Here is a 26,988-nt window from a genome sequence, read left to right on the forward strand (position 1 = left end):
TCTTGCTCTAAGTGTTCTTTACTGTACCTTTTCATTGCTGTCTGCTCTGGTTTTAGGTGCTCCAAATGGTTGAGCATCTCCAATTTAATAAGGTATGCTATTACACAGTCTATCAAGTCTCACTGTCAGAAAGTGTCAGTTAAAATTTTGCTTTCTTAATTCATTACATTCCTAGTTTCACATTTCTATATTTCCTTAAATAATTCCTTCCATCTTCAGTGTTTGAGTTTATCAAGTGCTTGAATAGTTGTTTACACAAGTATTTTATTTAAAAAATCACATTTTTATTTCAAAGTACATATTCTATTTATAGATTTAGAGCAGTACCATCATCCACCAACTAATATATATAGTAAGATTATATACAGTTTGGTTTTCAACATGTCTTATTAAATGAACTATCAACAAATTACTATTGCCTTACAGAAAACTTTTAAAAATAGAGGAACAAAAAGAATTCTTAATGCTTTGCCTATATTCATTTTTAATGGGAACCCCAGAAGTTTAGAAGGGTGCTATGTCTGTGATAAAAGTTTCTGGGAATGCCTGCATGGATAGAGTACTCTCTAATTAGAAGTAGGCCAAAAGAAGAAAACACCTCTCAATATCTAGAAAACTCTGTATGTTTTTGTACAACTGCGGCAATTTCCCTATTTATTCCAGTGCCAGAAATTTAAGCGTATAATGGAGAAAGTAAAAGCCCACAATCTATCTTAAATGTGCAGAAACGCTCCCAGTTCTCATTTCCTCTGTCTCTATGTCCAGCTGAGGTGCAGGTACAAGAGCAGGCCAAACATTTATCCTGTTCTTAGGAAGAACCATGCTTAGGATATGCATTGTTGGACTGGACATTGGACATTGATTGACTTGGCCCTCTACAGACCAAGTCACTCCCTGTCATGATAAGGTGACCTGGGGGTTATTCTAAGGCTTAGTATTATGACTTGAATTTCTTCTTGTTAGACTTAAACTCAAGTAAGGTTTGATATAGATGGCAGGAGAACTTGAGATTGAGTGCAGATTTGAACTATGTTTGATTAGCAGTGTATCTAAAGCTATAAAGACCTGTCTACTTCTCTTACTCTGTGCTTAAAATTTTTGTCAGGGGAAAAAAAAAACTCCACACAGAAGAAAGGCAACTAGTTATCCTGGTAAACACTGCAGTTGCATTACTATCTGTCCTTATCAAAATGAAATACAACACAATTTCCTTTCGTATTCCAGGAGACCATGATAGCTGGGGTATCCACTAAAATCCATGGAAAACATGGGTGTCTCCATCAGAGGCCAAAAAAATTCAGAAACAATCTTTGGCATACAACTGTTCCTGGTGTTATAATAATGTGGCAAAACCTAAATAATACAATAACTGAATTAATGAGGGGTTTCTGATAACGATTTGCTAGAGCATCAGGAATGGTAATCACCTGATCAGGCACATTTTTCACACCTGAGTTCAAGAGACCTAGCATGACAATCCTGGCCTGGAGCTAGTGTGACCTCCAGCCTGAGCCTTGGAAGTTTTGAATGGTACCCCCACACTGATATAACCTGCTAATTCAGTGAGCAAGCATTCTGCCACCTCCTCCAAGTCATTGATTAAGTTTTTGCAAAGGAGAAGAGCCAGGACAAGACAACTACAATGCTTATTGCTGCCCTCCATACAGACCACGACACATTAGCATGTACCTTCAGAGCCCAACTACCCAGGCAGTTTACTCTTTATACTTATCTGTTTGTCCACTCCTCATGGTTGTAACACCCTAACTAGGGTAAGGAATATTGTGGGAGAAAGTCAGAAGCCTTGCTGAAGTCAAGGTAAATGATATTTTGTGTCCTCCCATCATCTATAATTCCAGACATTTTATCATAAAATGGCAATCAGATTGGTCAGGCATCATTCACTCTTGGTAAACCCATGGCCCCTTTTTCTAAAGACAAATGCAACACTTGCATTCCTCCAGCCCACCAAGGATCTCCCCATTCTCCAATATCTTTCAAAGACTGTAGAGGGTGACTCTGCAAGAGAATCAGTTCTCTCTGCACCAATGGATGCACATCATCTTGTTGCCATTTGCCCTTTGTAATTGTTAACTGAAGCTGAGCTTTGGTGTTTCTGACACAGAAAGCCTGACACATTTCCTGGCCCAGACATTGTTTAGAAATTTCTTCTTTGTAGCCTTTATCTACTTCCAGCTCTTCTATACTACTTTTTCACTGAAGCTCCATCACAAGTAACCTGCCCAGCTAAGCCAGGAAATTTACCTAACTATCAGGACTGATTCATCCTACATTTGGAGGATAGAGTCCTTAAACTTGATCAAGCTTTTCTGGGTAACTTTACCCTTCAGATCTGGCTCCCATGGGATCCTGTGAGTAGCAGATCCAGCTGCGTGCCACCTTTAATTGTCCTCTTCAGAAGTTGTTGCTGATACCCTCTAGAATCTTCACTGCTTCCATCCTGCCACACTTGTCTTACAGCAGATATCAGAGACATGGAAGATCCTCTCTTTCAGACCTAATGGATCCTTCAGAATTGTCCACAGGACTTCTGACATCTTTGCAGCCTTACACCCCTTAAGATTCTTAGTTTTCTAAACTCTTAAAACTAGCAGTCCCCTTTAGTGCTCAGAAAGCCTCATTATGTTAAAAACAGAATCTGAAATTTCCATTACATGTGAAATGTGATATGTTGTCCCAGGGAAAAAACCCAACCCTTTTTCAAACTGATTTTCATGCAAAAATAATGGTATTTTAAAAATTACTCTATTTCACCATATTCACCAAACTCAAGGCATAATTATTTGAATGTCTTCTCTGAAACAGCTGAATATAATGAATTCACAGGTTTCTTCGCTTATTCCCACAAAAAAACTCGAGACCCTGTCCCTCTGAACTGCAAGAGAGAAAAGGAAAAAAAAAAGAATGAGGCACAGCTGATACCTTTGAATTAATGTGCACAATTTGGAGATGCCCATATGTTTTTTAATTGGGCAGCATGAGAAAAGGGATATATTCTCTGTTCAGGTTGTTCTCTTTTAGTCTAGCTTTTATGAAATGAAATGAAAGTGAAATGAAATGAAACAATGAAATTCTGTTCCATTTAGTCATCTACATTTGATGCCAAAGGCCTCTCAAACAATAGAGCTTAGAAAAGTTTCTGCCTTTCATCATTCCAAATACGTAAAAGGAGATCAAACTCTATTCATCTTGCAGCATATCTATGTCTGGTTCATGTTCTCCTTTATCAGCTTAGCTTCTTTGCTAGTATTTATCACACTGTCTGGTTTTATGGGGGTTAAGGCAGGACATCTCTGCATGAATTAATTCAATGCTTCAAGCTCTGTTCATAATTTCATTATTATTTTAATCTGGATCTCTGAATAAACATAGCATGTGATTTTTGTATACTGGAAGTTATTACTTAATAAAAGAGTCAAGGATGCTTTATAGAAAAAGAGAACACTTTTTATACAACTAAAGAAACTTTGATGTCTAAATAACCAGTTTGTCAGCTCTGAGAGGGCTTATGAAAGGGCTGTGCTATAGAATCAAGTAAATCATTCACTAAAGTACCAACACCTCTATTATTGAAAATCTGTTTTCCTTATAAAATTATATACTGCAGTCATATTATGCTTGAATTTTTCCTTCAGCATACACTCTCTTCAGGACTCTACTATAAAAATATATTTTAAAATGTTGGCAACATTTTTTCTAAGTACGTTTATCAGCCTTAGTGACAATACAACTTGTTTCTTGTATAAATACAATATCTATTATGAATATTAAACATAGTCCTATAACCTCTAAATGTATTCTAGGTATACTACACAGTATACCTAGAATACATTTAATAAATGTGTAATCACAGTTGACAGATTAATATTTGCTAAATAACTGATGATTTTATATAGGATAATATTTCACAGTTACTTTTAAACTCTTCCCAGTCATGGGAATTCTTAATTGGATAAGTGTGATATACATCAATCAACTCATTTCCTAAACAGCAAATACTTGTCAAGCTTGGAACTCACGAATCATAAAAATCTAATTCTGACACTATACTGATACTTCTCTTTTCAAACAGCAACAAAATACTTGGAGAAATAAATGCTTAATTCCATCATGAAAAGGGTTTTATGATAGTATTGGTAATTTCTTATAATTATTACACTAATTCTTCATAATTGGGGTTTCCTTTCACACAGGAAAGAACTGCGATGCTTCAATTATATACTTCCAGACTTTGAACGTGCACTAAACATCCTTCTTAGACTCAGTGGCTAGCAGTGCTTCTCTGTGATTCTCTGGGTGAGATTTCTGGTATCCTCAGAGTTACTTCTTGTCTTGAGAGACGTAGTCTCTTAAAACAACACCCAGTAAAAGCAGTTCTCTCCTCATAACAACATCACATTCACTTTTGCTGAGGATTGTGACATACCTGTGCACTTTGCACAAATGTATTTACAGTTGATATTTCCCTAAAACTATCCCAAATTAATGAAGGCATTACAGTTAAGTCACTATCCAATTGGGCACGACAGGCATACAGATTCTCTAACACAGAATCAGGAAATTCCTTGTAATTGTGGCATTCACAGCCCTTTCACTCTGTGGAAGGATGTAAACCTGCACTGCTACAGCTGTTACTCCACTGCTCTTGTTGCAAAAGCATAAGGACACTGTCCCTCAGCAGATCAAGGCATTTGGTATCTTCCCCACAGGAACTACAAGGAGATGGGCATTCCTATAAGCAGACTTTCTAATTTTTTAAAATCCTTACTGGTATCAGAGAAGAAATACCCAGGCTCATATGTAGAAATCAAATCAACAAAAAATATTTTTTAAAACTCTGTAAAAATAGAACCCTGAGCCACACAGAAAACAATTATAAGTTTTTCATGTTCTCTGTGATTTATGACAGGTAGGCACCAAAAGCATATCTTCCATGTGAGCTGCATAAGAGAAAAATTATATGTGATCGAAGATGTTTTGCACTCTAATCTGTATGGCAGTAACAGCGCTGTAAAGAATTCATGTAGGGGAATACCCTTCACAGGAATTCAAACACTAAAAACTGTATTAGTAAGTAGGACTGAAAATTAACATACTTTCTTTTTAGTGAGCATAGAAATATTTATATTAAGATAAAGTGGTCTTCCCTTAGTGACAGAGGTGCAATAACAACGATAACAGAAACTTTCTTCAGTAGTCAGGGCAGAGCTGTAGAAATTTATTATTATGGTTTTTCTTGTAACAAGTCTATTCAAATCATCTGTGTATCACAACTGCATGTTAGGAGCAAATTAGCTTAGCTTCAATATTCACTGATGCATTTTATTACATCCTGACTAAAGTCGTATCTTGCAGACTTCTGAAACTTACCCTTTAATCTACTACATGCAAAATTCCATTATAAATATTAAAATATATATGACAATGGAAAGTTATTAAATTTATTTCTGAATTATATAGCTGCTTGGCCTCAAGCATGAAGTAGTGATAACTGCCTCCAAGCTGTAATTAATTGGGCAAATAAATTGTTAAATTTTAGATGCTGATAAATAGGAGAAATGAGCTAAAAAACCACAGCAGCTGTCAGCAATATTTTAACTAAGGAATTCTGTATGAGATAAAATTACAGCAAACACATCTATAAACTAACTAAATAGAGATTATGAGACAACAGCAAAATACATTCTCATAGAATGGTTAGAATTCACTGCAATCTAAAGCATCAACAACCTCAATATTTCAAAAATTATTACTAATACAGAAATTATATATGAGGAAGTACATTCAAAGATAGATTTTTTCTAACATACTTTCAAAGTACAAATCACAGTTGAGAAGAAAGAAAAAAGAACCATCCACTACCTACAGAGAAGCTGGTTTACATACAAAATAAGTGAAGGGGTGAGGCAGGAAAGAGAAGTCAAGAATGGAAAATTAAAGAGGACACTTACTGGGGAAAACCACATCACTTTAAGAATCCAAATTGTCAAAGAAAAATTCACAACTAGGATGATAAGCAGGAGGAGAACAAACAGGTAGAGACAACGCTTTCTCCAGCCATAAATTCCAATTTTGTAGACGTATTCATTCTTCGGCCTCTCTAGGCTCGTGCCTGGTGTTGTTGTCATGTATTGTTCACGTACCATCTGCTATGTAAACAAATAAAAAGAAAGGGAGCTGCTCAGTTGCTTAATTTAAGCGACAATATTTATATAAAACTCCAAAGAAAATATAAAGATATAATTGTAATAGCTAGGAACTAGAAACTTCATGAAGTTCTACCTGGAAAGCATTTTTATTCTGCTCTTTTCAACTTACATCTTAGTTTTTGATACACTCAACGTGGTGTTTTAATATATGAACTACATTAACTGCTGTTTTCAGGAGGCTTAAATTTATTTCATCCTATAAAGAATGGCAAAACTTTCCTCCCATTTGTCATAATATTCTAATTCTCCCATCATAAAATATTTCATGGGATCATATAATAATCTACAGCTCACAAGTATGTATCAGTTGGAATGCCAATACATATTAGGCTTCAGAGTATGTATGAAAAGAAATTAAATTATTCTTTATGATGTACAGGAAATAATGATTTCTCAATTAATCAGATATTCATATTTAAAGATATATCAACATTAAAAACACTGCCTACTGGGTTTAAAGGACTTCACTTTATACTGTAGTTCTTAAAGAAGCATTGTTTCACTTTATACTATAGTTCTTAAGAAGCATTGTTTGAATTTAAAGGAATCTTACAAGGTTGCATTTCCTTAAAACATGAGAATATTCACTAACTTCCACATTTACAGCACAGAGACCACCAACAATTCAAACCATTCATTAAAGCTTACAATTTTGGCCAAAAGAATGAAAACTCAGCAGCTGAAGCTGCTTATCAAGAACAACAGTGGGCAACATGTGTCTCATTTACACCGAGCGAAAAAAGCAAAAAAACTCTAACCCAATCATGGATGTCAGAAACAAAATAGGTATTGCAAAGTCAAGCCCTTCCCATGAGCCAGGTATGCCCACAGGCATCTTACATCCAAAAACTGGTCCACTTTCCTATAATATAATGCTCCCAAATGAGAGTGCCTTCAGAAAGGTTTCACACAAGGTCTACTCTCAATTCTGAATTTCCTCCTATCAATGAGATCACCATGCTCTGCTCACACAGCTTTCAAAACATGATCAAAAGACACCCCTGCCTCTGTTCAAGTTTCCTGCAGAGTCATCCTGTGTCTGTAACATGTTTGTGGCTCTCAGTTCTAACCCTTATCTTTAGAAAGATGTCATCTTTTGTTCCTTTAGCTTCCTAGCAAGACAGAGAATGCCATATAAGTTTACAACTGAACAGAAGCCTATCCATTAGCCCCATATATGCAGGAGTCATCTTATTTCTGCACTTCCACCAAAAGAAATTAATTTCTTGTTTATTTATATTCAAAAATGAGACCAAATAATTGGTAGTTCATAATGTAATTTTGCTTACAGACATTATGGTAAAATATTTTATCAGTCTCAGTTGCTCACAGACTGTGTATATAAATATTTTCATTGCTGAAAACAGTATAGCAATTTATTACTGAGGAATTATAGGTTCTGAAATAAATTGGCTTAATCTTAGCACAAAACATTTATAAGATTTACAAGATGTTTCTTAATATTTAACAGATGAACTATGTTTAAAAATATCAGATTATGTATTTTAGTTCTGTGTATTACTCAAGCACATAGTACTCATTATAGAATGCTGTTTAAATATAAGTTAATACTATGTCTTTTCTGTTTTCTACCTAATTATTGTATAGTAAACCATACAGAGGTTGCCCCTTATTTGAAATCTCTGTTACCATGTGCTGCCATAAGATATTGGGACATTTATACATACAATGGGTTCCATAAGATGATTAGACAAACCTTCACTTCCACACAGATTTCTTCTCAACACACAACTTACAGAACAGGATGCAGTAACTCTTATCTGGTAATAACCAGAGACAAACTTTGAGAAATAAACTGTGCAGTTCTTGCCCATGAGTAGTACAACTATGTCCTTGTTCTGGCTGGGACATGGTTAACATTTGCAGTAGGCAGGAATGTTAACATGGTTAACATTTGCAGCATGGCTAGGACTCTGAGGTTATCCTGTACAGCCTCCTGCCATGTGCAGGGCGCGGTGGGGAAGAAGGAAAGGGAAGAAGGGATCCCTCCTAGTCCTGCTGGACATGGGTGAGTGGTTGGGCTGCTGCTGGTTTCTGTGGGGTGAGTAGTCACATGTGAATTTGTTTGCATCTCTTCTACGCCCCCTTCACTAGGCAGACTGCTTTGCCTGTTCCTTGTGCTGCTGCTCCCTACGCCTGCAAGGTAAATTTTTTAGTAGAGATGATTTGCTACAGAGTTAATAAACTGTAACATTTTCACGGTCTTATGCAGCCTCATTACAGTGGTCTCTGAGGTTGGAATTCATCTCACAACGTTAGATATGAACAATTTAGCCCTGAATATCTGAGCCAGTCAACCTGGACTCCCTTTATGGTCAATGGAGATAGGTCTCCCTGCTGGGAATTAGTTACCTGACTCATGTTAGATGTGAATTTTAGATAGCGAATGGACTGCTTAACTTCTCTCCATCAAAAGAGAAGAAAGAGAGCCTGTGATGACTTTCTCATACATGTATGCCTATATGTTGTAGACATTTCTCCCAGAATGATTTCCAAAGCATGTAATTTAACAACAAGATAGGATTTTTCTGATTCCTGTTCTTCTCTGTTCCATTTTTACCCTGTTGTAAAATGTTTACTTAGGGAGTTGAGTGTTTTATATATAATGTATTATGTACTGCTGTTCAATGAGGTGAGGTCAAAATCCATTATGCATTTCAGCAAAAAGCCTATGAGTTTTGTGATTGTTTCCAGCCCTTCAGAAATTCCACAGGGGACATCTCCCAGCACAGCATTGTTCCCTGCATGGATTATTTTTTCCTGACAGAAAACAGTTCTGTTGTTTCTGAGCATTATTAATACTGCCAAAAATTGCTTTCGTCATAGTAAATAGGCAGTGCTTGCCTAGACAACTGAATGCCTTGAGAAGGATTAAGTTTTTCTCCCTTACATAATTTTTCATTATTTTTAAGACATTTAGTGTCCTACTATTACATAATTGCAGTGGAAATTCTTTCAGAACTGATCCCGTTGGACTGTTTCTTCTGGGAGAATCAACTTTCCATATTACTGACTTGTATGTTCACAAGCTAAAATCACATAGGAAAATAATCTCCAACCTGTCTGGAGAAGTCAGAAAGAAATCTTTTTCTAAGTCTGGGATGTTTAAGAAAAGTGGGCTGAAAGGAAAGCCTTAGATAGGCAGACCTGATAGTTGTGTTGTGAAGTCAGCCAAGAACCAAGATGGATTCATAGAAAAAGAACAACAGGTATTTAGTACTACGATGAGAAATGTGATTTGTAAGTGGAATAACCATGAAACTGGTTGTGTAGGAGCATACTAGACAGAGACCAAGAAGGAAGTGGTGACTTAGACACCTGGATGTACACAAGTTAGTTGTGCTGGGAGAAGCAAGAAACCTGCAGAATGTACAATGACTTTGGTAAATGTTATCTTTTTTCTCTTAACTATTTTACAAGGAAGCAGCACACAGTGACTAAGAGTAAGAAATACTGGCAAGCCACAGTGCAGATAAAATGGCAATTGAGTTTCAGAACGAAAATTCTTACATCTTTCAAATGGGCCATGAAAACGTCTTATTTGCATCAGGTCAGCAGTACCACAATAAAAAAAGCTACTACAAATAAACTACTTAATTGGAAGTGGAATTTCTTGATGTTTCTATTCAACAACCAACACAATCAGCACATTCCCTATGGATTTTTGTAGATTTGGCCATAATTCATGGGACTGAGCTCTATCACGATAGTTTGTAATTTAGAAGTATTTTCTAATTGTCAACATCTATTTTAAATCCATTTAAATCCAATTACTTCTTGGCTGTTCACTGATTTAAACCAGATACTGAATGCTAATTAGCTGACAAAAGATTTGTCACAGATTTTAAATGATAGATCAAACTTGTGAACAACCAGTAACACTGCAGATTTTTGACCTCATGAGATTTCCCATGTGTTCAGACATTGTATGTGTTGCATGTAAGACATGAAATTAATGCCTGTAATAATTATATGAGATGCCAATGAAAGACCTGTATGCTCTTCACACTTATAATTGTCCTCTAAAAATATATAATAATGACAGAACATTTCCCTGGCTATAATGCACCTTCTTTGATATAAAACGTAGAAACTCGTCTCAGTCATTTGAGTGATTCTGAAGTTCAGGAGGTTTTTATATTAATATTAATTATGAAAGACGTTGAAAAACTGTCTATCACAAATGTTACTGTTGGACTGAGGTCAGTTTGGGAATCAAGTTCAAAACCTATTCTGACGGCTCTGAAATATTCACTTAAGACACCTATGTTTTTTAAAAGTAATTTGAAAACTTATCCTTTAGCCTGCTCAGGAAAGCAAGCCTGAATAAAAGCATGATATTTTTACTATTTTTAGGAATGACTTATCTGTAGGAAATACTGAAGGCAGTATTGAAAAAATTCAATTAAAATAAGTAATCTCAGTATATTTCAACTGTAAAAATATATTTTCATTGTTTTTGTTCATAAATGGCTTATTTTCATGTAAATAAAACTCCCCTTTACACATAGCTCTGAACTGTGGTACTTGAGTACTTTGTCATGTTGTCATAAAGCAACTGATAATAATATGCAATTAGAAAACAATTTAAATTCAGAACTACTTAGTTGGTTAATACTCATAACCAGTGGTCATTCCATTAATAATTATGTAATTATTAGCATTTATAGTTTCAGCAAAAAGCTTAACATTCAATAAAACCTTTTCAAATTGGAGTTCAGAAGAACTGGTGAGGTTTTATGACAAAATTTGCATCACTGGTGCTTGTACTATGCACATTCTTCTTCACAAACAGTCATCAGTACATCTACTCTTTCCTCTTGTTCTGATTTTGGCCAGGACAAAGTTAATTTTTTGCAGCAGCTGGAAGGAGACATTGTTGAAGTGGTGTGTCCAGGACCCTGATGTTTTTCTATACCGCAGCAGGTCATTGCCAGGGGTGGGGGAGAAAGGACTGGCTTCTGAGGAAAAGGGCATTCCTTTCAGTGGAAAAACACATGTTTGGGAAGAACTGATTGGTATTTTTTTATTGTTGCAGGCTTTCCATGCAAGTAATTTCTTTCTGCTATATCTTCTCTTGTTAATGTTGTTGCTTTTACTGTTCCTTTTCTTATCTTATTGCTGTTTCGAGCAAACAGTTCTTATCTCAGCCCATGATCCTTGCCTTTTGTGCTTTCAATTGGAGGGGAGGGGGAGCAAGTGGTGGCATGGTTTTAATAGGAATACTGAATTGGAGGACACCCACCATCCCTAAACCATGACACCACTTTACATGAAGTATATTCATTCACATGCAAGAAAATTCACAATGGGTGTGGGCATGAAAAAGGTGATAGCGCTAAATAAAAACAGTACAGTGAAAAGACCGTTTGAATCAATCTTTAGATTCTTGTCCCATTGTATACAAACTGAAAACTGAAATTAAACAACCTGTCAGCTAAGGCAAGTGAAAACTACTTCTACGGTCTGCATACGGTATCTTCATGGAATATTATGCCCATCTTTTGTGTGTGTTGTATTGGGCTAGGTGGGTATTACTATAGTATGAACGTCAGAAGTACACCAAGGCTTCACACTTTAGTGCATTCAGGCATGCACATATTGTCTTTGTGAACACAGAAACTGACCAATGATTAAGCAACAGCAAAGAGATGCTGTTGGAGTATCTTCCTGAAAGATGAAAGACAGTTTAGGCAATCCTGTTGTTCAGAGAAAAAAATGAGAAACCTTTGGAATCTATGTGGAAAAGCTTTCCGAAAAAAATCAGAAAGACAGGGAAAAATCAAACTCTCATGATTAGGTGAAAATTTTATAATTACTTTCAGCCCTTCCATCACATTGTATTTAATCTTGCCCAACCTTGCTTTGTTGAAATTTTTGTGTTATCTAGCATATTTTAATTTGAATTGTAAACTAGTGTCATCAGCTGAAAAGAGCTGGATCCCTGCAGTGTAATTTGGGGAAACCAATGATGAAATTTATATGGCCTAGTTAACTGTTTGCATACCCTGCAATGCACATTGGCATAATAACTATGACACGGTCACAATTAACAGCTTTGCACATTTTTAAGTAGAGCTGAAAGGCAATCCCTGACAGCACAAGATTAAATAAATATTAATGACATAATTATTAACATTATATAAATATATGCATATTGCTATTTGAACATATTATTAATATAATATGCTATATAAAATATTTTGTCTAATATGTATACTGTTGAATCTCATTTACAGTAATTTTTTTAAAACATTGTTTTCTATCTTTCAATTATATTTATCTTCCTCCTTTAAAAATTCAAAAAATATTAATCAAATAAGAAAAAAATAAAATCATGTTACTCCCACCAGAATTAAAAGACCACACAGAAGAAGAGAGGAAAGTGCAGTATTGTTTTCACTTAACAATTAAAGACTGAGAACCATTAATGGTGTTAAGATCATTTAAGTGTTTCCTTACTTACTATTCTTTGTGAAATGAACTTTCATAGTTTCAGTGTGTAAAACTCTGTTTTGTCCTGTTGAACGTCATTCTGTATTTTTCAATAGAGCTTATTACCACAAAGACATTTTAAAATATCAAACTTGCAACAGGTAACTAATCTGTTCTTACTAGTATAGTTTTTATTGTCCAACCCCTTTGAGAAGACGATATCTCATGGGCCTTGAGTAGAGGATAAAAATGCGATAGTGAACAATTTGCTTTAATGAACCTAATTGTGAAATAAATTTTGCCCTCTGCACTTTTCCCCCGTAGCAGCTGCTCTTCAACATGATTTATTTTTACCTTGAAGGACTGCAAGTACACCAGATACATAATGTACTGCCATGAATATCAGAACAGAAATCATTGTAGTTTTCTGGCTGTGAGGTTTCTCTTTCTGAAGCACAAGCCAGAGTTGATTAATTCCCCTAGATCCCTCTTTTTCTTTAACTGTGCATTTAAGAAAGTGTTTCTAACTATGCTAGGTATGAACTTTGCCTGCCTGTGTTTGTATGGGCCAGTCTTTAAACAAGTAGCATGAGCTCTGTAGCACCAGCACAGGTAGAAGAAAGGAAAATATTAATGTGCAAGGAATGCTGAGAGCCATCTTGTTCTTATGGAAAGGCTAGGAGAATCACTCTTCTTTGTCTCCTTATAGTTTAGTAAAAATCCTGTCTTTATGAAAAATAAGAACCATGTGCATTTAATCTCCTTATAAAGGGCTTTCTCACTAAGAAGGACAAAATAAACACACAGGGACGTCTTGGGGATTTAATAAATTTTTCTACTCTAATTTACCAAATTATAGTTTCAAAGAATTATAAAATTACTTAACACTGCATCCTCTCTTATTCTGATCATTTGATCCTTCCAGGTGTCAAAGGGCTTTTCTTCAGGTGAAAGTGGAAGGTTTCTCTTGGAGTTGTCACTCCTTACAAGTAATAAAGGTTTACAAAGCAATCTACGTATAATCTGACACTTCAAGGAGAGAAATGAAGAGAAGGTGGCTGTCAAATTCACAGAACTTTTGCTATAATCTACCACAGGTAGTTTTTGTTCACTAGCATTTTAGTTCTTTCATTCAGTGACAGCTAAATTTCCTTATTCAGAAGAGATGTGCACATTACACTGTATGCAGATAAAGCTTTTCCATTCAGTCCTTATTATAGTTAATTACTGTAAAAGTCTGGCATTGAATTCTGAAGGTCATTAGCAAGTAACCTGGTGACCAAAATTTTGAATAAAACATCAAATTATAGAATTTTTTAAAATTTCAAATACACAAAATCTAATACCAAACAAGGACGTGATGGCTACAGACTACAGTATATAAGTTGAGTTATCTTATGTGATCTATCCCACACTACAGTTAGTAATAATAACTTTATTATTACTAAAAAATTCAGTCAGGCAAGACAAAAGTCAGTTGACATAAGAAGTTAAAACATCACAATTAAAACCACATATTTACTCAGACCAAGACTTAGCAACATCTTGCTGTATATCTGCCTACCCAAGGAAGTCAAACATATTTAAGGAGATTACTATGATTATAAAATCCCTCTGTGGAAAACAAGAATGCCATGTGTTATACTATTTCAAATAATCTTAGAGAAATCTTATTGCTTTTATAAAAGGGGATAATTCCTCATATGAAATATAAAATGTTTTATCAGCTTGTACAGAGGGAAGTGAACTGTTTTACATCACGAAGTTGCTCTACAGAGCTATATAACAAAAATGTATGTTTTTACATAGATTTGCATGTAGGGCACAAAAGATGTCATTGTAACTGAAAAAAAATCCAGATTCTGCACTGATATCTACAGATTAATTTTTCTTAATTCCCTGCTATAGCCTTTTCATTAACAACTCCAAATGGTAAATTATTTGAAATTTCTAGCAAAGATAAAACGTATTGTGCTTGTTAGAGATATATTTCTGTTTTGTATTAGAAATTTGAAGACTGGCAAATGAAAACACTTAATGAAATTCAAATTTTTACTCTTGAAACCATATTTTTATACCACAAGCTCTTGAGCCTGCAAAAGTAATACATCCAGACCGCTAGAAAGTGCTGGACAGAAAATAATATGTGAATCTGCTGTTCATTTCCAAGACTGCTCTACAGAAGTATTCTTGTATTCTCAATTGTATATTAAACTCTCTACTGTCCTCCAGAGAAAAACTCTTTCACTTAGATTTACAATATCATCGGCAAGTCCAGAAAATCACAGCACTTGAGAGACAGCTACAGAAAACCATGCAGTTAGCAATACCTAAATATATCAGAAGTTCTTTGGGCTGAAAATTAAGATGAAGACATGTCTGGTGCTATCTTGCTTCTTTTACCAGACAGGTAAAACTTTTTGCCTTCTGAATATGAGTAACATCCGGTCCTGATGACAGAAAACTCATTATTATCAATTGTATTGATTTGTCCCAAAATATCTCCTAATGATTTTTTTATCATCTGAGATGTTTCTTCAGAGCCATCCTCCAGAATGAAAAGGTGTACAGAGAAATTTCCCAGACCTCCTCAGTGGGGAACATTGATGTTAACTCCTTTAGGATTTTCTTTTTGATATCTTTGTTCAAGTACTCAAAATACAAACCTTCAGTGTATATCCAGTACTCAAATATATAGTATTGGTATTCAAAAACAAATACAAGTCAATTAAAAAAAACCCTAGCCCACAAAGGAACTGAATGAAGACTTCTGACTGCACAAACACAGTCTTTGTAAAGTATCAGGTTAGACAGTTGCAGCATCAATCACCAAAAATTTTATTTACTGTATTTAATAATTTTTAACACCAATGGTAAATGATTGTTAGAAGTTATCCAACTCTGCACATCTTCTGTGTAGGAAGGTATTCAAGTCTACCTTCTCTGGCTGTTTTGCTAAAATCCATGGAGGAAAAAAAAATCACTATCAAGACAGTGATTCACATATGTCTAGGTACATACAAAGTCATTCAGGAAGTACCACAGAGCAGAGTTTCTGTCTCTATGGTCTAAATACTAATTTAACACCTACCAAAGTTGACTTGTGATACCTCAGAGCATCCCAACACAGGAATTCTTAGATGTTACAAAAAGACACAAGACATGAGGGACTGGTCCTCACTATCTCTGATCATGAAGCAGGTCACACATGGTACTTGAAAATATAGGACATCTTTTATGAACACAGCAATAATATTCTGAAACAAATCCAGGATTTGTGTTGGGAGGTAACTGTTTCATCTGGGAAGAGTGCCGAGAAAGGGCAAACTCAAAGTCCAGTTTGTGCTCATCACTTAAATCAGCAACAAAGATGAAACTAAAGTTAGTAACAAAGTACAGAGGGAATAAAAAGAGACTAGGTTACAGGACCTGAGTGTGCTTGCTATTGCTTTCACTTGTGTCAAAAATCCTTTAAAAGCAGCAAAGAAACAGTGAAAGCTTAATTAACAATTTGTACTATAACCAGAAGTAGTGATGAGACCTAATTCTGTACAGATATGTATGTTTGGTCAAGCACCCATATCAACACAGTAATCTTACCCTTGCTCTATCCATGCACTTTATAAAAATTTCCTGAGCCAAATATAACACACATCAGTACTGGGTAGCTTCAATTGGGTATTCTGGCCCAGTAGATATTATTCACATGCCAACAGAATGTACCACAGCAGAGTTTTCCTCTAATGAGGGCATTATCTCACAAGACATTTTCAGCAAACTTGAAAAAATATTTAATTTCCTTGAAAAATTCTATGTTTTTATTTTATCATAGTCAAATTTGACTGCAAAGTCAAAGAAGATAGTGGGGGGAGTGGGGTGGGCAGCATCTTTGAGGTAAACAACAGCCAACAGTAAGTTGAATTCTGCCTGTTTAATTAAAACAACAACAACAACAACAACCAAAAAAAAAAACCAAAGAAGAAAATTTAACCAGAACAAAATATCAATAGACAGCAACCATTTGTAGACTATCACTTTACACAGCTTTTACAAACAGATTACATTTAAAAATAAAATTTCTTTTCTTGCAAGTGTGAAACATTTGATAAATAGGAGTATTTATTTGGCATACTACTTATTTGGAAATAACATCTAATAACTCCCCTTAAGTCATCAATTCAAACTTGTATTATAATGGGTCAACAGTACTACTGTTAACCTAGGTGATTAAACAGAATTCCAGCTACTTTAGATTGGTTTTCAGGCTTCTGGGTGTCATGGACATTAAGAGAAGTTTATTTGAGTATCTGACAAAATGGATACATTCCATGCTCTTTGTATTGCCATTTAAATTGTTACTCTAAATCATGTTTCTTTGCTCTGAATTGTTACTGTAAGACTTGGATGCTCTTAATTACATTTAATTCCTCCTTTATCATCAGTGTACAGTCTCATAAGAAAAGACAGAACTACAAAGTTTTACTTTCACACACACTGAAGTTAAACTTTGCAGACAGGATTTGGCAGCTAGTCAGTTTGAGTTGCAGCAAAAAACAGGAAAATCTGTGTACAAAATTTCATTTCTTAAGTGCCATTAAATGCAAATAAGAATTGTTTTCTGGCCTTCAATTTTCCTTCACTGGAGACAACACCAGAAATCTCAAAACACTTGTAGGCATAAATTTTTTTAAAAAAATTGTTGTCATTTGTCATGCTTTTTCTGGTAATTTGTTGCACTTAGAAGTGTGACACAGGGACCAGAATTGCAAAGCTAACTTGGGAAGTAATGGGAAAATAATCTTCGTTGGGGTCATTGAAAACACATCAAAAGACCTGAAATTCCAAATAAGTGTGAAGAAAATTAAAGTAATCCCTGTGATGGAGGCAAATCATGAAAGAATTTCCAGTGTCATAATCTTGTATGCATATTTACCAGACAAAGAATAAATTTAGATACTTTTTTAAAAAGCAGTTGCATATTTTTCTGTTTAAAAATAATTTAAAAAATTATTTTTATTTTCAATGTGTGTGATAGAAGAGCTTTCCTATCATACCACAATGATATACCAGCAGCAAGGACAAAATGTATCTTCTAGAAATAATGTTCCTAAAGCAAGTCCTGTTTTAGAGAGCTTTTAGCAAAAGCTCTTTAACACTATCCTCAATGTTGTTTGCAGGAAAAGTATTTCATGTTGTCAGAGCTCGGAAGAGGTGAGAGTGAAAGCAAATAGCTCTATTTAAGTACATAGAGACATACATATTGACATAACTTTTCCTTCTTTTTCCTTGTCTTGCTGCTGCTTTTATGAAAGCACTACTGTAATAGAATGCTGTTACCTCTTGAGAAGTATACTTCCAGTTCATTTAGTAGACTTCAACACAATTACAAAATAACTCCCTTTTGTGATGCTTTCCTGTGTTGGCTGTGGACCTCGAAAAGCAGTTTATTTAGCCTTGGTAAATCTTGGTAAATGATTTCAGGTAGTAAATAGAGTCTGTGAAGCTTTTTTTTTTTTTTTGAAAATTGAAATAAAAATAGACAAAAGGAGGAATAGAACTAGATGAAAACTAGATGTAGAGGCTAGAGATGAAAATTAATCCTCAAGTCTGCCCTCCCAAGTTCAAGTGATTCATCACATACATACTTTAAAAAATACAACAGAATAATTTGACCTCGCATCTGGAAAACAACAACTGTATCTTTTTTGATAAGTCACATGCAGCTAAACTAAAGATTCAAAATTCATTTTTCAGTAGCAAGGGAAGCAAAATGCTTTCCTATGTATACTGTGTCTCGTTACATACTTTAAACCTCTGCCCTTTTCTGAGGAATTTTAAATGTCAATGACTACAAAATGATGTGTTCCTGTTGCTTTGCAGTCCTGCTCATAACAACATTATTACTTCTTTTTACTTACACAGGGGAAAACCCATTAAACGTGTATTAGACACATAAGGACATCATCAGACTCGTATTGCAGAAGCCTTTTTTGGTGATGTTGACTCCAACTGTTTAGGCAGCAACCATCTCTAAGTTTCTTCCTAAGCAACTGTGACAAAGCAACAATGCAATGCAAGAAACAGAAAATGAAGAACATGGAGAAGTGTATAAATACTGGTTTTGATCAGTATACCAGTTCTTGGATTAAAACCTATAAGAAAGACATAGCTGATCTTTCAGTTAACTGTAAAAACAAATGAAGCATCAGTAAAACCCAAATTGCCTGTTAAGTATGTAGGCATTCCAAGATAAACTAAAAGATCTCTTATTTGACATAACATATACACACCTCGTATTTCAAAGCAGAATTTTCCAAACAAAGTATTTACTCCAAAATAGAAATCAGCAGGCATTACTAAAATCCTCTAGTTGAGAGAATATTTACTGATGTAAATCAAGTAGTATAATCTGAAATGTAGGATCTATTTTTCTTCATTTTGAAGATTTCTTCATTTTAAAGATTCTAATTTGAGTAACTGGAAAACAACTCCTATTTGGATCAAATAACAAGCACATTACCTTCTCCAGAAAATATGTCTGAAGTTTCTAAAGTTACTCTTTAGGCATACATAGGAAAAGACATCCACAGAGCACAAGTATACCTTGTCTTTTTAAACTTCAGTTAGACATTGTTTGTTCCTCAGATTTGGACAGTAGTGCTTGACCCATCCATCAGTTTTTGTAGCCTGAGATATTATCAGCATACCAAGAGCTCCAAATCACGCTTCCCTAAACTCAAATTCTGGAAAAATATGCAAGATTCTGATGGCAAGATGAAGATAAACCATGCTATATCTTAGTGCCTGCAGGTTCACCTAGTCCAGGTTTGCAGTGATTTGGACTGTTCTCTACCAACTGGGTAACTAAACTTGGCCTAGGATAGATCTTGATTTCCTCCTTGGCAGCTGGAGAACAATGTCACACACATTTCTGGAAGGTAATCACTTTTCAGAAAATCTTTAGTTCAACATAAGGACAACGGAGAGATTTTTGTCAGACCCTGGTGTACATAAGCAGAGTGCCCTCAAAGCTTTAGCATCTACTATTTCAATTTAAAGAAAATGCTGGATAAATTCAGCTGAAATTTAAAATAATCTACCACAAGGTGGAGATCTCTCTTGGTAGGGGAAAATTGTCTTAAAAATGTTTTTATTTCTTTTTAGCTACGAATTAACAAAATATGTGATCAGATATGTAAAAAAGTCTCCACATTTTAATTATAGTAAAATAAACACTGTGAGTAGACACTTGAAGATAAGAGGAAAAGGTTAAGTAGTGAGTACAGTCAGGAAACAAACACGAGATGTATAAGTGGAGAGTGTAAATATGGGGGGAGGAAGGAAGTACCTAGGGATGCTGAAGAAAGTAAAACAAGAAAAGAAGAAAAAGGTACCAAAAGATGGAAGCTTTTGGTAATGTAAAAGAATATAGATTAATTTTGCTTTCTGCTGCCTTTACCTTATTTTGCATTCTAGCCATTTATATGCTTTGCTTACCAAACAATCCTAAATCAAAGCTTATTTCTACATAATTTTTTGAATGCTAGCTTTGAATTTTTCTTGAGTTAAAGCCATTTGTTATTACATGCCTTAGGATTTCTGATACAGGAAGACAGTCATATTAATGTTCTCAATTTAAATAGTATTTTAGATGTTTTCAATATGACTAAATAGATACAGCTTTTTCATTCCATAAATGTGACTAAAATCAGTTAAAACAAATCACCAAGTGTGAATCACAATACTATCAGTTCAACAGATGTTTAACTAAAAGTAAAATCAATAAAATTAGAATATATATTTAAAAAGTACTCTCACAGATTGTGAAAGTTGTTACTAACAATTTCAACAAAATATTCAATTCAGAAAGAATTGGAGGGTACTCAAATAAATACAGTGATTTTATCAAATATAGCTTAGAAATGCTTTTTTCTCTGTTATGACAATACATTAATAGTCTTACACAACTTTGTCAATATAAGAACTGCATTTCTGTTTTTGGAAGCACTATCTTCACACATGCATTGAACACAATCATCAAATGACTCATGAAATCATTCAAAATGAAATAAACTATTTCGTAATGCAGTTCCGTGTTTAAGCAAGATAACAGTTTTCAGCAGATGTCATCAGTATTCTCATTACGTGGTAAATACCTACCATAACAGAACAAAACTAGAAGTAGAATGTTACAGGGAAGAAAAGTTTTGGGGCTAGAAAAAAAAATCTTTTCTTATACTAAACAGAAGGGCTGAAAATAAGGCACATTTTTTTGGTGTACAGGCTACATAAGGTCTGTTTGAGCATTTGAGACTAGAAAAATAGCCTGAAAAGTAGCATGGGCATCACAGGACTATCAGGTCTTTTCTTGGTCATGCTGCCCACCCTACAAAGGGTTTGGCTCCACTCCATAAAAGTCTACGCCACACCCATCCATACTACATAAACTTGGCTCTGAGTACCCTCTGGGTAAACTTGGACCACTTCAGCCCTCAAATATGACTTTTTGTAGCACCAGAGTATATGCTGGAAGTCTTGGGGTATACTGCAACGCACAATGTGTATCAGGACACTGTCAGGTGAATGTGGAGGGAACAAACCCGACACTGCCTTCTTGGCCTCAGCTGTGCTGGCTTTTGGGATTGTTCACCATGTTCACTTTCTTGTTTAGCACTCAGGCCAAACTCAAATCAACCTCTTCTCCACATACTGAAATCTGGCTTATCAATTCATTATCCCTACAGTGAAAACTTTCACTCAGGAAATCAATAACAGCAACCTTTTCTGCCAGACGTACAAATATCCTCCCGTGGCTTTTCAGCTCATACGGAATGCTTATATTAAGGTAATACTCACTGTTAGTTTTTTGGCTTTAAGTTCTGAATCCATCTATTTCCTTCCTTGTATTTCCAAGTAAAAGTCAAATATTACAGTCAATTCTCATTGACTTACAGCAACGTGCATTAGTTGGCTAACACGTGGCTTGAGAATACTGCTAGCTACCAATCCCACATATTTATTAAATTGTTTAAATTAAAATTAAATGCCCTCTTCCATGAACTCTGAAGCACTGCCAATTGGACCAGCTAGTAATACAGCCATGTGAACAAACAAAACCAGTAGATAATTAATAATAACAATAAAGTGAATAGTCATTAAAATCTGAACAAATTCTGAAAATCCTAGAGAAAACTGGGCTGCAATGGACCTCTGGGGATTATCTATTCCAGTTCAAAGCCGGATTGGAAGAGGCGTTTGGAAGGAGCTTGATATCTAGAGTGTTGCTAATGTAGCCTGATCTGTGGTTAGGGCTCATTCCCACAGCTTTGCTCTACTGACTCAGCTTCATTTCAGAGCATTTATTTTTTTAAGAAACTCTTTCATTTTATTCTGTTTGCAGCAGTCTGGAGTCACTAGAACATGTTTTTTATTTAATTATTACTGCCTCTCACTTAAAATCCTTTTCCTCAAAACTGAGAAAATTGGGTGCAGTGGAACTTTGCAGACACGTCTACTTCCATCAGGAGCCTGCATGCTTCTCTCAGGAAGGTCTAACAGCTTGGAAATTCAAGGTAGAACTTAAGTGAAACTTTAACATGAAACAGGCTGTTGTACTCTACACAGTCAGCCTTTTCTGAAAGCCACTAGTATCCACAACTAATAAGGCAAGGATGCAAAAAGTCTGTATAAAATTTAGTATCTGGCACTTGGAATACTGGGAAAAGTTAATGTGAAGCAAAGGTACTAAAATTTCTGTTCCTCAGAGCACTGACAGCACAGCAAATAAAAGGGGAGGAACTGAAGAGTTTTAACAGTCATTACTACAAGATGATTCCATCCCTACATCCCCTTATTGAAAACACATACATATCTGATTCTTACAGGCAACCTTCAGGATATACATATCCACAGAGGAACATACACCTTATTGAAAAGCATGTGTTTTATGGCTGCCACCAGCATTATCCAACACTTCAGTACATACCACACTCCATTAAAAAATATTTATGTATTTTAGTTTATATTTCTCTTCACAGTCTTATACATACTTCATCCACCACAGAAACATAACCAACCATGGCATGAAATGCAGCAACTGTTTAACAGTTTTTGGCAGATATACAGAAAGGTTTAATGAGACGACTGGCCCAGGTAGCCAAAGCTAAGATGAATTAAATAGTGAGAATACTATTACCCAAGCTGTAAATTTGACCAGGATATTGAATTAACCTGTTATCCAAACTGCCATGATTCTTTTAGCCTGGTTTAATAAATAAAAAAGCAACCAAACCCTATGTCAATGTCTACACCATCCATCTCCCATTCATTTTCCTTATCTCCTTCAATGGCTTTTGAGTTTCTTGGCCAATTTCAACAAAATTCAACAGACAAGCAGATGCCTCAAATACTACCTTCCTGCAAACTGTCTGAAAATGAGATAACAGAGAAAATAAGAACCCCCATTTATGTCTTTACTGAGGGACTGCAATGGGCATGAAGACCTTATAAAATATCAGAAAACTGATGTGAGAAAAAGACCTTGTAAATGTCTCTGTTACAAAAAACCTTTAGTCACTGCTTGTTAAATATGTAAGACAATCAACTCTGAGAAATAAGTCCACAGGAAATCCAGCTTACTTAATTCCAAGTCATGAAAATAATTAAAAACAGTAAGAGGTTAAGACCTGGGATTTGTATTTCATGTACAAGGCATTACTTTCCACAGGAAGGAAAAAAAAAATCTCATGAGGCTATTCAAGCAAGAAGATCTTTGTACACATAACTTTATCCGCCTTATGATTATGAATAAAACTCAAAATATAACATGCTTTAAACCACCGAGTTTTCAACCAGGAAAGAGCTGCATGCTGTTAGCAAAAGCATGAGGGTTTGGAAAAGAGATTTTAAGTGGTTCCCTCTAATGCTGGGCTTAATTTAGACACTTTTATTTTTAATTTAACCCCATGCACTTGTTGTTATCCTTTGGTGGTATTCTAGGAGCATTTTTTCTTCATTACATAGTAGAAAGGAGGGGTGTATCTAACAAAACATTTGTTTAGAAGATAAACAGAAATCCCTCTCAGCCAAAGTGGCATCATTTGTGACTATCACAAACAAAATTTCCAAAACCTTAACTCATGGCAAAGTTCCAGAACTTTATGGTACAAAGTTCCTATAGTTCACTCAAATGGACTACTCACTTGCAAGTGGCTGTGCAGACCAAAATTAATCTCCAAACACAGACAACATCAGTAACACTTACCTAGGCCCCCTCCACAGAAAATGGAGATAAGACAGACACTTCTAGGACATGAGTCACGTCCTCCTCAAACAAGAGGAGATGTTAGACAGATTCAGTAAAAACACCCATATCTCAGTAAAAGGAGCCTAGCTGACTGTTGTTGATGCACTAAAATCACATTCTCACACTTGGGCAATATCCTGTTTTAGGAACTTCTGTGCTCAGTCAGAGTCATGATTAAGTATGCAGCACAAGCAATTGTTGGTGGCAAGACACCAAGTATCATCCAATAAATCATTTGATAATGAGTCAGTAATCCACTGATAACTAGCTGGTAATTTTCTTTCAGTAAGAGAAATTATCCACTAGAAAATGTATTTGAATTCAAAGAGATTACAAACTTGCAAAACAAGTTCTGTACATAGATAATTATATGTCCTATATTAATTTAAGTATGTTTCACAGAAGTTAGAAATAATTTTGGTAACAATTCCTCAGGTAGGAGGTTTTTATCACACAATCAAGCCAAAAAGAAGTGTTCAGCAGAACCATGGATCCATTCTTGAATAAATTTAACTTTTGGTATGTGATAAATAAACTGAGAGAAATCTATAGCTACAAGCGTCAGAGGTTTACTACTGTAAATCAGATATTTATGTAAGTAAAGTAACATGATACTGTAAAAGATTTAAAAGTTACTAAACTTAAAATTTCTAATTTAGCTTCTTAGTATTACAGAAGTGCAGGTTTAAACTATGTAACTTTTAATTGCAAAAACAAGTATAAATAAACTATCTGAATCAAAAATAATAATTGTAGTTAAAAATGAACACATAATTTAGGCCCTAAAATAAATCACATAAGCATCAAAATGATCCTTAAATAAGGAGAAAATCAGTCTGAAATGTTGCACAGAAACGTAGACGGGGAGAAGCTCACTATAACTATGTAACAAGTAAAGAACCAACAAAAAAACCTTTTTTAACATTCTAATGTTTTAATACAGATATAAAGACAATTTTTAAAAATTGTTACTTACCTTGGAGATTTGAAACAATGTGGACTTGTGAAAAAACTACAACCGGTCTCTTTCCAAGACAGAATTGTCTAACTTTTCCACTACTTTCAGATCTGGAGTGGAAGATATTTTAGGTCTGGCCAAATATCACTGGAAGAAAATTCGTTCACATGTTTGGCTACGTTTTGCATTCCATCCTGTTGCTCTGGCACACAGACACAGCTAATTATAATCTGTGACATAAGCGTTTAATTCTACTGCTAAAACAGTTGTGTACTGACTCCAGAAATGAACTTATGGTAAGACATAACCAATCCATAATGTGCAGTGAAATCGCTCAATCTGTCACGTAACACCAACTTCTTTATTAAAATCTGAGAATGTGAGCACTCCATAGAACCTGCATGTAAAAACCATTATCAGAGCTGGCTGCTAACAGCACTAAACGCAAAATTACAAACAAAAAAGACTTCTGCTTTCTTTTATGAAACTGTATGTAACATCCCAACTGAATTTTAAGAATTCATTTTCTGAAAACTTTTCACTTTAAGGTTGACATTATTCTAGCTATAATATATACCATCTGGCATATAAAAAGTCTCTTTAAAAAAGGAAATACAGGTATTGTAATATAGCTATAATAGCACATATAAATTTTATACAAGAACCATACTAACAATTACCAATCTTTCCAAGAAGTTAAGCCTATCTTGTTATCTAAAACACAGATGCATATATATGCATAGACACACACATAAATATTAGGAGCTATAAAAGTTGCTTATATTACATATTTTCAGATTTCAGACATTATAGGAGTTATAAGACATCTTTTTTTTTTTCCAGTATCATTAAAGCTTTGAGCTCTCAAATGCAGAAAAAGAATTCCAGTCTGGCACTGCTTACATTACATACCTACACAAACATTGACCAGCAGACTTCTTGTTCAGCCTCAGATATGTTAGAATCTGTGCCAGTAGCTTTCCATAATTTAAAAAGCATTAAAATATACATATGTATGATTTACAGAGTAAAAGGTTTGTGCTACGTGAAGCATTGCAATTCTCACCCACATTCGGACAGTCTCATTTCTCAAAGCACTATGTTTCCTTTTTCTCAGCCTTGTGCTCACACTGTCATCACGCTTTAGAAGACAAAGCTCCTACCACACATTTAACAGCTGCAGATCATAAATTTAGGACTGACACAAATCCAGCTGCTCACAGGCTTACAAGAAACTTTTTTTCCCTTCATGAGTTCTGTGGCCATAAATCCTTTATCAGACTCTGTTTACATATACAAACGGTGTTCTTTTCTCTGCAAATAAATTAATTCATCGGTATCTGCCAAAAATGACAAATATTTCCAATAAAAATATTTATCAATATTTTTAAAACAGATTTTGTATTTAATCTCAGGGTTGTATGAAAGAAAGTGTGAGGAAAGCATTTGTATGTTGTGTTAATACCAAAGCTTTTCTTTAACTGAAATTCCTTTTAAGTAGTAGAGGAAGAAACCTATAAATGATGGGAGAGTTTTGAAAGGTTCATTATTTAGTGATTATTTAGGTAATTGGGTATTCATGTCTAGGGATTTTCTGCAAAATCTTTTGCCCATTCTTGGAAAAAATCAGAGGATCAGATAAAACTGGGTACATGACCCTCAAAACCCCAAGGCTTTTAACTGCATTTATAGCATGTTTTCTTTTGACACATTTGTAATTACTTGATTTCTAAACATATAAAAAAGATTGACTAACATAGTGCCTATTGAAAGATTAGATCCTATCGCCCAGTAGCTCTCTTTATGACAGAACTTTGTGCTATTTTCCATATCTGATTTCTCTTCACTAGCCTAGACGTCTCTTTTGTCCTGCTCTTCCACATAACTAATTTTTGCAAAGTAAAAGCTTGAAAAAATGAAAAGAACAAATAAATACCTCAGTTAGTAACTTCTGAAGTTCTCATGAAGTAGGACTGAAGCAAGAGCAACTGTCAGTGAGTTCTGTACCATCTGAAGGCAGCTGTCCTCCTATTTATATC

The 26,988-nt window shown here is 34.9% G+C and overlaps 1 protein-coding gene across 3 annotated transcripts in view; it reads right to left on the bottom strand.

Moving 5' to 3' along the window:
* SGCG (sarcoglycan gamma) overlaps positions 1-26,988 on the bottom strand; it is a 104,112-nt gene that overhangs the window by 47,855 nt on the left and 29,269 nt on the right. The window contains exons 1-3 of one of the 3 annotated variants that reach the window (XM_005417684.3): positions 26,886-26,977; positions 24,968-25,096; positions 5,973-6,170 (exon numbers count right to left, since the gene is read on the bottom strand). In XM_005417684.3, the coding sequence (XP_005417741.1) occupies positions 5,973-6,167 (195 nt within the window). In that variant the 5' untranslated portion in view covers positions 6,168-6,170; positions 24,968-25,096; positions 26,886-26,977. Of the gene's footprint in view, positions 1-5,972; positions 6,171-24,967; positions 25,097-26,885; positions 26,978-26,988 lie in introns of those variants that run through there. The other 2 variants (XM_031066012.1, XM_031066013.1) reach the window with 2 other exon arrangements.

This window comes from Geospiza fortis, unplaced genomic scaffold, assembly GCF_000277835.1.
Source record: "Geospiza fortis unplaced genomic scaffold, GeoFor_1.0 scaffold16, whole genome shotgun sequence".
Taxonomy (NCBI): domain Eukaryota; kingdom Metazoa; phylum Chordata; class Aves; order Passeriformes; family Thraupidae; genus Geospiza; species Geospiza fortis.